Source organism: Pelodiscus sinensis, chromosome 2 (assembly GCF_049634645.1).
Source record: "Pelodiscus sinensis isolate JC-2024 chromosome 2, ASM4963464v1, whole genome shotgun sequence".
NCBI lineage: Eukaryota > Metazoa > Chordata > Testudines > Trionychidae > Pelodiscus > Pelodiscus sinensis.
Window position 1 is genome coordinate 214,576,055 of NC_134712.1, and position 11,445 is coordinate 214,587,499.

An 11,445-nucleotide genomic window follows, 5' to 3' on the forward strand; every position below is an offset into this window, starting at 1 on the left:
GTTTGTGAGGATCTCACACTTCGCTTTAGGTGCTATGCACGCTTCCTATCTCTGAATTTCAATAGCCTGAAACAAACTTTGCTTCGATAATTAATGTTTTTTAACCCAAAACACTGCTTAAGATCTTAATTAAGTAAGGGCATAATCTCCAACTGGATTTGAGGACCTTCACCACCTCTCAGAATTGGGCTCAAATAAATGTGTTGCTCTAAAAATACAGATAGATGTATTTACAAGTAAACTAAGGGCCTGTCACAAAATTGTGCCTACTTGTTGCTTCTGCAACAGTCTATGGAGTCACCAACCCCAGAAATAGGAGCTGTATTTCTCAGAGGGCTTAGACAGTTGATACCATCTGCTCCAGTAGGAGAATTACAAATCCTTACAATTAAGTCAAAGAGGGATTATTTTCAATATTTTTATGTTGTATTTATGTGAAAATTGTACATCTACCAAGATATGTCGTATCTTTAACAGTTCACTGTAGTTAGTAGAAATGCAGCTCAGTTTATCTTGAAAGAAAAATAGAGTAGGATTTTCAAACTACCTCAGCAGTTTAAGATTACAAGTCCCAGTGAGTTTCAATGGGAGTTGTGTTCATAAATCACTTAAGCACTTTTGAAAGGTCAATCCACAGTCATTTTGATCCAGATTCTCAAATATATTTAGAAGTCTACTCCTCACTGATTTCAATGAAGTGTGGCAGGCCCATTGATTCTAATTGGAGTTAGGCTCCTGAATACCTTAGAGTTCCCAGGCTTTTGCTGTTTTAGATTATAGACAAAACACTCCCATGTTTCCCAAGGACACAATTTTATAGTTATGTTCACTTTTCTTTCCTCTTAATCTTTAATCAGAGAGCTGCTTTATCAATAATATCTAGTCCTATTTGTGTCTGAGCAAGTGGCTAATCCTATTTGCTCATACTACTCTGATTAGTATTAACACAAGCTCTTTCTGGAAGGTATTTGTTTTTAAAAATCAGGTGTCATGAGTGACAGGAGCTGTCAAACAATTTAATTTTTAGAGCAGAAGTCACTTATCTTCCATACTAGTTCAGCTAGAAGGATATGTCTACACTACAGAGTTTTTTTCTGAAAAATGGCGGTTTTTCTGAAAAACTTAAATTATGTCCACACTGCAATTGCATTCTTTTTGAAAAAAAATTGAAAGAACCGAGGGGGTTTTTCCGACATTGGTAAACCTCTTGAAAAAAGGCTTCTTCCCTTAGAAAAATAGCTCTTTCAGAAAAAGGTTTGTGTGGACAGGGAAGAGGGAGTTCTTTCGCAAGAAGAGGAAAGAGGAAAAAGCACAGGTGCCCTGGTGGCCATTCCACCCCTAGTAATCACAGCTTATATGTGAGATAGCATCTATTCAGTGTGAATGCTATCTGTCAAAAAAGCAGGTAGTTTTTTCATTGTGCTTTCGAAGTGTAGTCGCTCTCTTTCGGAAGTTTTTTTGGAAGATCTCTTCCAGAAAAGCTTCTTCCAAAAGAAGCCTGCAGTCTAGACGTAGCCGAAGTGCCAAACAACTTCCCTTCTCCTCAACTTACTTTCCCTCCATGATTTTTAATGGATACTGCAAAATTACTCCACCTCCTGGTAGCTTACAAAGGCCATTTTCTGCCATTAGCTACGCAAGTTCAACCTCCATTGCAGTCAAAGTTGGGGTTTCCCAGGTATATGAAATAGAAGAATTTAGTCTCTGGGCAACAGACAATCTGTCAGGGCTGTTGTGGTGGGACAAATGTCTTGCAAATGCCCTCTATGAAATGCAGTGCTTACAAGAAGTTAAGAGAGCCCTCTAACATAGGTGGGGGCGGGGGAGGGTGGAAGTGTGTAACTAGGGCAGCCAAGGAAAAATGCTAATGTAGTGTATATTCTGTATAGTTTCTACCAGACGAAGATTTGTGGAGCTCTCTGAGAGAAGGTGTCAGTCTTTCATTCCCCAGAATGCAGCAACACTCAATGAATTAGTTATGTGTACTGTGTCAGGAAAGATAGCTCTGGTCTTGTCTGTTTAAAGTAGACTAAACTCTAGGATATTTAGGTTTGTACAGCACTGTGAACATTGGTAGAGGTGAGTAAGTAATAACTTGTAACAAAATGTTAACTCATATGAACAAACTGATGGAAAATATCAAAGGGGTGTTGTTACCACTTGTTATATTAGCATCACTAATATATTAGTCTATTTAAGATGGTATTGTGACTAACATACAGGCATGCAATTTAGAATGTAAATAGTTATAGAGTTCAATGTCCTAACTGTATGTTCTATTTTAAAAGCAAGAAATATGTAATAACAAAATATAAGGTCTACCAGGCTTAGGATTTTTGACTACTTGAGTTCATCTTGTGACGTGTTCATCAGCAGCCCCTTCAATAAAATGATATCCTTTTCTAATTTTCTTTGTATATGTATGGTTTGTTTTAATAAAACTATAATAGCGTTGGAAAGAAAACTCAGGCTGTACTCAGTCATACCAAGAGAACCTGACATGGTAGCATGAGCAAAGTTCACATGATTTGTAATACTATCAAAGTATGAAGGAGTTTTACAGGCTTATTTGTCATTGCTGTTAATCATCATCATCATCATCAATGTAACTATTTACTGCAGACAGCTAATTTTAGTTCAACTGCTTAGGGCAATCAGATTGGTCAAATTACCATAAAAGGTCTTCCACGATGAAATATCTTTCTTGCTAGCTGGCAATGGGAGTTCTTTAACATTAATTCTATTAAAATGAAAAGACAAATTCTAAATGATATTGTAATGATTATGACAAAGATACACAAAAGGAAATTACAGTAACAGTTAGACTATTATGCTGTTCACTTCTTATTGCAACCAAACCTTAAAGTATTTTGGAAACCCCCCACATCTGATTAGCGGATAGAAACTAAATGCACATATTATGGGTTTTCTGAGTGCAAATTTTATAATGATGATGACAGAACTATTATAAAATTGCATTAATTCTCTATATGTGATGTTGGTGAGTGTATATGGAGCTTCATGAAGGGCTGTCTGATCAGGGTACGAGACCACAGTTTATTTACTCATACTGTTGATTTGAATGAAATACAGGGGCAAGCCGTGGTCTGAGGGTAAAGCCATACTGTGGTAGCACTGGAAAATTAATTTCAATATTATGTTGAGGCCTGGATTACAAAATAATAATGTTTTCTATTATAGAATTAAAAATATTGGCTACAATGAAATTATCAAAATGTTACTTTTTCTTTTTATCTGTGATTTATTGCCTTATTATATTTTTTGAGACCTAGTTGTTTACTAGTTTATTGAGATCTTTACTTGTAATCTTGCTTACTAATAATCATACAACTATGTTGCCACTTAACTTGTAACTTGATAGCTTTTAATGATGATTTAACATTACCTTGTCAACTGACACAGCTTTAAGTAAGCAGTGTAAATTTCAATTTACAGTTGCATGAAATTAAGTGATATTATTCTTTGTTTACTTACAAGACACTCTTGTCATTATTATTTGGTCTGATCTGGCAGTGATTGAGCTTACTCCAAGACATTTTGTGCCCAAGATAAATATCAAGGCCCCAGTCTCTTGAAGTGCTAACCCCCCTAAACTCCCACTGACTTTGTAATTTGCTAGCACCATGTTAATAAGATGTCTTTAAAAACAATGCCTCCACCCATTAAGTCATCAGATTTTGTTTTCTTTATCTCTTTGCTCATTTTTAAAACAACGTTGACATACTAAAACTGCTGAACTTTAGAAAACATGTTACTCTTGTCACTCCTCTGCACTGTAAATATTTTTAGGGTATCAGAGGTTTCAGTCTTTGAGACAGAAAGAACTCTGTCCTTCCCTCTCTTATGTGGATTATTTCATTTCCTGCAAACTGATCTGGTGAACTGTATTTCAGATAGACTGAAGATTAGGGATATTGTATATCAGTACTAAAAGAGTAGAAGATAGAAGAAGTCACAGAATCTAATGTAAAAAAGCATTTGCAGGAGAGATGCTTTAGACCATGAACTTCTAGTAACAGAGCCCATACCTGTCTATGTTTGCAGAACACTCACCACAAAAGGGCCTTCAAATCCACATTGGAGGTGCTGGGTTCCGTTATGGTACAAATAATAAAGATTCAGTTAGGTTTGTACTATTTAAAAAATGAGATATTAACAGCTGAGGCTGGATTGTATTGTTACATTGTCCTGTTTAGGTAGTGCAAAGATCTTAGCATGTGGTGTTAGCCACCAAGAATACTGTAATTATATTGTCTGGGCACTAGAGGGTGAGTGCAGGATGAACTAACAGCCTTACCTCAGTTTCCAAGTCAAAAGGCCATACTATAAAATAAGTTTGGGGGGTTCCTTCCATCATTTACATGGAAATAATCTTTAATTGCATGTGTACGTGATAGCAGCTATTGAGCTGGGGATGCCTGGAAGTGTACCACCCATATTAAGTTAGGTATATTAGAATGCAGAATTTCACTTTTTAGAAATTAGCCATTTAAAGTATTCTCATAAATTGACAGTTTTGGAGATAAAGTGAGCAAGTTAAAAGCCTGAAAAATAAGATTTTTAGGGAAACTGCAAATTATTTAACTACAAGGCAAATGTGCTACTTTACAAACAGTGCTACTGTTATAGAGGAATGAACTCTAGCTCAGCATCCACAGTTCTCCAGGCTATCATGATATTGCCCTCTATAGAGTCTAGCTAGAGGAACAGGTTTATTTATATATGCCTGCTCATTTCAGATCAACAGCATTCTAAATGAAAGAACATAGCGTTTGATTTAAGAATACCTTTTACAAATATTTTTAGTCTGTCAGTCAAGTGTTGTCATATCAAAGCTTTTCTTATATTTTCTTCTGTGTAAGACACAACGTAGAATTTTGCAACATTGTTTTTATACTATAATACAGCCTGCTCATAAATATGGTACGCCAAGTATACATAGCACTGTCAGTGATCTTATGTCTACCTCTATTCCCTTGAGCTATGGAACACTGAATACGTTTGGAACTTCTTACTATGGTGAAGCATAAACTATTTTAATATGCCGAAAAGAAGGCACCTTCATAGTTCTTTTTTCTACTTAGTCTTGACTTTTGCAAAAAAAGGCCTAAAACCCACGATAGGTGAATTTGAAAAATGTAGACAAATAAAAATATATAAAATAAAAATGCAAGAACGCTGTGCACTATGACAACACCCACTAATGACTATGTAATCTATTGGAAAATTACTGAATTTTGCAAATTAGTATGCAAATGAACAAACAACAAAAACAAAAGTGATGCATTAATAAGATGGAGTTTGCTCCAACGATTTAATTTTATGATATAATGTAGTATACTTTGTAAAGATAATGAAAACTGAGCAAAATAAAACACCCTAAATTTAAAACTTGGAAGTAAATATTATAAAGTGTGCAGACTGGAAATGTGTAGACTAGCAAAATTTTACTTTGTAGAGAAACTACAATTCCTTTATTAAATACAAAAATTATTATAACCCTAATGTTCTTTTTGTAGTGCATAAATGAATAAACAAGTATTCAGTTTCAAGATAACCAGTTAAAATGTCTCTAATGCTGCAATTATTCATCTGACCATAAAGGGTTTGCATTTCAAATGAAGCTGAATGGTTTGTGGTTTATACCATTAGATCTGAACACTAAGTAGTACAACTTAAATTGGTAGAATCAAGAATTTTTTAGAAAAGACAATATTTAAGAACATGAACATTACGTTTTTGCTAAAATTAAAAGCCCTATTGTTAAATTCTGCTGTCATGTCTATAAGGGCAGCTTTTTGCTTCTGTTTTCTTCATACTACATGTTAATTTGTGCTTGATTTTCTAATAAACAATTTGTATCCCCTACAATTCTGTATAATAAAACACAATGTCACATCGTAATAGTGGAAAGCATCAGAAACAAAAATCTGTTATTCAAGTATGCCTACTAAATACAAACCTATAAAGAGGCACATTGGACAATATAAAAAATGTTTGGGATAAAAATAGCTTAGAATGCATGTAATTTTTAAAAAATCTAATGGAACTATTTTCATGTACATATTTTACAGCTCTGGTTTAACTAAACAGTCAAGTTTCCAAGAAAACTAAAAGGACTGCACACTAAAATATTCTGAGAAAGACAATTGTTTATATTTGATAAACATAGCTTGAATGTTGTTCTGGCAGTAAGAAACTGGCTAATTTTTATAATAGCAAATATAGAAGAAAGGGTTTTCCAACTTAACCTCTCCTTTGCCAAAAGAAAGAAATCTGCAAGCTTCTTTCTTCTCCTGCCACATAGCAGATCTCTTCTTGGATTTCACACCATCAACCATATCCTATCAAGAATCTTGAAGAGTATACATGAGTTCTTTTGAAGGATTAATCTGGAATGGCCTAGACATATAAAACAAGCTGCATAATGCATTCCTACACTGAATTCTAGCTTGTGTTGTGAATGTAGTTAAAAAAACAAACAAAAACTACACAATCCCATACCTGGTAATATATAAAAATAATTAATACAGTATATATGTAAAAGGACAGAATAATTTTGTACAAAACCTCAATTTATTTAAGAGAAATTAAAAATATGGTATTTAATATATATAAATTTCTATTCCTCTATAAATATAGATGATCTTGTGATAATGAAAGAAAGAAATGAATATCAAATTCACATACCTTGCATTTCAGGGTATGGAAGCCAGAGATAACATTTGTGAACCTAAATACAGACGCTTGTTATATAAAACTTTTAAAAAATACAATCAGGAGAGAGAAGCATTCTGCTGTTTTTCATACAGAGTACTAAATATTAAAATGCATCTGTGAAGCGTAACATTTGCTGTGCCTTGTTTAAACCTCTTAAACACCCAGGAAAATACATCTGTTTAAAGATAGTAGACATACTGCACACATGTTTCACAGTAAGCAATATAATTATGGTACTATAAAGGACATCAGAGTTTCCTTAATGTCTCATATTCCATTAGGTTAAGTATTTTTTGCCTCTTTTTTTTTTCTTTTTTTTTTTTTTGGTCCTTGTTATTTTTCATTCCTCCCTCACAATGTGTAGATAATGAAGCATTACAATACAGGGGCATTTTTACATTTTAAATATTTCCAAACTAAAAAGTCAATTTATAGATTTAATTAAAAAGCATGTAATTATAATTAATCTCTTTATACTGATCTTATATTTCCCAAACCTGATTATACTGAGCAATGTGTTAATCTAAGTAAATATCAGTACCTCAACAAAACCTTCCAGGTAGTTCTCCCTCAACAGTTCCATTGACAGAAGAACCAATGTCATGCCACACACTAGCTGACCCATCAAAGAAGCATATAGCCAAGGAACTGAACACACACCAATTAAGATTTATAACTAGTCTCAGTCTTCCTTCCCTCCACACACTGTGAAACTAATAATCCCATTTGTGAGAAAAGGTTAGCCAGATCAATCATCTCTTGGGCTGGCCATTAAAAAAATAATTCAGTTAATTAAAAAGGAAGGTTGTGATCTATACCCTTATCTCTCTTAAGCCATCAGACATATTACAGGTGCAGCTGGTATTAGACTTCCGCTCCTGACCACTAACAGAACACATTTCTTTTTAAAACACATGGTATAGTTAATTATTTTAAAAAGCAGAAAGCTGCCAGTCCCTAAACTTAACACTAAGAAATGTTTAGTGTGCTGCTCTGCCTGAGCTCAGTCACCTTTGGGCTGATTTGAGGAGATTGTTCCTTCCATGGTTAGGTGACTGGAATAATATCTCCTTGGGTATAGATGACAAGGACTATACTCCTCTGGTTTTGGGCAACAGGGCTCAGACCATCTTCCTCCACCACCAGAAGTGAGGTTGAACTACTTGCTCCTCCATCCCCTCAGGATACAGTCAGTAAGATCCCCCCCTTTTATGCACCAGGTACATGGTGCATGGGCAGGGATCAAGTCATGTGTCTATGTCCCTCCCCATTCCCACCCATCTTTTAGGCTGGCTGGAATCAGGGTCCAGCCTGTGTCAGGAGGAACCTTAAAGAGTTACAGCAGTCTCAATGGAGACCATTCTGTTAATGCAACTGAATTCCAAGCAAAATCCTTACAAAACCTGTGCTGGGATGAGAGGAGGGGTTTGTTTTGGTTGCTTTTATTTTTCAATCATGTACTAAAATAAAAAATAAAATCCAATGTCAGTTAAAAAGAGTGGGGAAAATCTGCAAATGAGTTAAAATGTCCTAAAAATAAAAAAAGCGAGAGTTCTTTGTAATTTACAAATACAAATATACTTACAAAATCTTACAGAGGCTATTTACAACCCTTTCCCCAACTACACACAATGTTCAGTCCTGACAGGAAGCAAAGACTGTTCAATCTCAGGAGTTTCTCTACCTGCGTCATTTTTCTCACTTCTCCGCAGGCTAGAGTAATGGTTAGCAGTCTGGAAAGTTTGCCAGGAGTGGATGTCTGACAGCCTCTCTCCCCACCTCCTTGACCCCCTCCCCCACTCCTCCACATTCTCTGGCTGGGATGGTGGGTGTCTCTCAGTCTGGTGGGATTTTACACTGTGGTTTCCCCTTGCTTGCTGTTGGTAAGCCTGGTATAGAACTTCCTCCAGGAATTGAGTGTTTTCCCCGACCAGATCCAGAAGCCAGAGGTGATGCCCACAATTAAGGTCATGAGATATTTGATCATGAAGACAGTGAAGTCAGGGCTCATGGGTGGATGGTGGTGGCTGCTGTGGTTATTAGGGCAAGGGATGGCATAGCTCTTACAGCTCTGGGCAACCCAGCTCCTTTCCCACTGTTCCCTAAAAGCTTGCTCATAAAAATAGCAGGCGATGACTATAGTGGCAGGCACGGTGTAGAGGACACTGAAGACTCCTATCCTCACCATCAGCTTCTCCAGCTTCTCGGTCTTGGTGCCATCGTGCTTCATGATGGTCCTGATCCTGAAGAGGGAGACAAAGCCAGCCAGCAGGAAGGAGGTGCCGATGAACAGGTACACAAACAACGGGGCCAGCACGAAGCCACGCAGGGCGTCCACATTGTTGATGCCCACGAAGCAGACGCCGCTGAGCACGTCACCGTCCACCTGCCCCAGGGCCAGGATGGTGATGGTCTTGATGGCAGGCACAGCCCAGGCGGCCAAGTGGAAGTACTGCGAGTTGGCCTCGATGGCCTCGTGGCCCCACTTCATGCCGGCAGCCAGAAACCAGGTGAGAGAGAGGATGACCCACCAGATGGAGCTGGCCATGCCAAAGAAGTAGAGCATCATGAAGAGGATGGTGCAGCCCTCCCGCTTGGTGCCCTGCGCCACCGTGCGGGCACCGTCCTCGGCGAAGCGCTCGTTGCAGACCACCCGCTCCTCCAGCAGGAAGCCAGCGATGTAGGCCACGGCCACCGCCGTGTAGCAGCCCGACAGGAAGATGATGGGCCGCTCTGGGTAGCTGAAGCGCTTCATGTCCACCAGGTAGGTGAGCACGGTGAAGAGGGTGGAGGCGCAGCACAGCACCGACCAGATGCCGATCCAGGTGCGGGAGAAGCGCAGCTCCTCGGGCCCGAAGTACATGAGGCCGTAGAGGCGGCTGGGCTCGCAGGGGGCGCCGCAGTCCTTCTCGCCGAGGAAGCGGTAGTTCAGGTAGGAGGGCACCTTGAGCGCCCGCGGGCAGGCGAAGCGGCCGCCCCGCTCGCCGCCCGCCGCGCCCCCGCCCCGCTGCTGCGGGTTGCTGGTCCAGAGCTCGGGCAGCAGCGAGGGCGTGGGGGTGCCGCGCTCCGAGGTGTTCTGCCCCACGCACAGCTCGCCCGCGCCGTGCACCGGGAACTTCTCGCAGCGCAGCGTGTCGGGCCACTGGAAGCCGAACTTGTTCATCAGCGCCTCGCAGCCCAGGCGCGCCCGCTCGCACAGGGAGCGGCAGGGCGGCAGCGCCTGCTCCAGCACCGTGCACACCGGCGCGTACATGGAGCACAGGAAGAACTTGAGCTCGGCCGAGCACTGCACCTTGACCAGCGGGTAGAACTGGTGCACCTCCAGCCCCGCGTCCTCCTGGTTGGTGTGGCCCAGCAGGTTGGGCATGATGGTCTGGTTGTAGGCGATGTCCGTGCACAGCGGGATGGAGATGGGCTGGCAGTAGCCGTGGTCCGGGATGGAGATGCCCCGCTCGCCGTTGTACTGCTGGGGCTGGCCCCGGGCGGGCAGCACCGGCGCCTCCGCCCACAGCAGCAGCAGAAGCCGGAGGCACCAGCTCCCGCCGCCCGCCGCCGTCTGCCCGCCGCGAACTTCCCGGCGGTGCCCGGGCGCGCCCGGGGCTGCCCGCGGCTCAGCCATACTTCGCCGGCCCCTGCCTCGGCGCTGCTGCCGCCCCAGCCGGGCTCCCGCCGCCGCCTGCTGCCTCTGCTGCGCCCGCCTCAAACTTGAGACTCATGAAGGGGGGCAGGGCGGCGGGAGGGGACACCCCGAAACGGCCCCGCTCCCGGCCCCACCAGCGCTCCTCACTGCCCCGCAGAGCCGACTGGCGAGAGGCAGCGCGCGGCTCCCCGCGGCAGCTCCAGCCTCCGCCGCCGCCGCCGCCTGACCATTTGTGTCAATCCCTCAAGTGCGCTCCCCCTCGCCTCTCTCCCTCCGACCGGTTTCCAGGCGCCCCGCTGTCTGCCGTTCGCCAGGAGGGAGGAGCCTTGAAACCGACGCCTGAGTGGCCTGCGGAAGGGAGCGTCTCTCAACATCTCACACTGCTTCCAGGCGCAGAAGGAGGTTGGGTCTCCCAAGCGTCTCTTTTCAGCCTGGCCGAGGCACAAAGGGAGCGGAGGCGGGGGCGAGAGGGGGGGGAGTGCTGTGAAGGAGGCCAGGCTTGATGGGTTTTGCTTTAAAAGAAAAAAGAGGAAGGCCTTGGAGGAGAATAGCCCCATATGCTGTGAGAGGATAATGAATAGAGCAGGGCAGACAATTGCTTTTCGTTTTTACGTTTAAAAATTCTGTAGTTCACGCTAATGAAAGAGGGCGAGTCAAGGCTAGGATCAGAACAGATGTTTCTAAGTTAGAAGTTTGGTGTCTGCAGTTTATTGTAAACTATGGAACAAATGTGTTTCCCTAAAACTTTAAAGATTGTAAGCTGATGCAAGAGATTCTTTGGATTCAAATATAACAGTGCTATATTCACATTTAAAGTCTTAATATGCTGTTCAAACTTTAAACTGGCACATTATGCTGGTGAAGTACATATGTAAAACTCTGTCTATTTGTAAAACAAATAAGGAAATAACTCTTCCTAGCACACGCAAACACCACACAAACATAAAACCACAATCCAGCCATTTTGTGTGGGGATGTCAAAAATTAAAAAAGGCTCAATTTCATCTCTGGTGTGACTTCATGGATGTCAGAGATTAATTTCTCACAGGGGTAGCCATGTTAGT

General features: G+C 41.4%; 1 protein-coding gene across 1 annotated transcript; it reads right to left on the reverse strand.

Annotated features, from left to right (window-relative positions):
* Window positions 1-5,303: 5,303 nt before the first annotated feature.
* On the reverse strand, window positions 5,304-11,143 carry FZD1 (frizzled class receptor 1). Its single transcript, XM_014569258.2, has one exon. It carries the CDS (start codon window positions 10,358-10,360, stop codon window positions 8,594-8,596), a length of 1,767 nt encoding a protein of 588 aa, XP_014424744.2. The 5' UTR covers window positions 10,361-11,143; the 3' UTR covers window positions 5,304-8,593.
* Window positions 11,144-11,445: the final 302 nt, after the last annotated feature.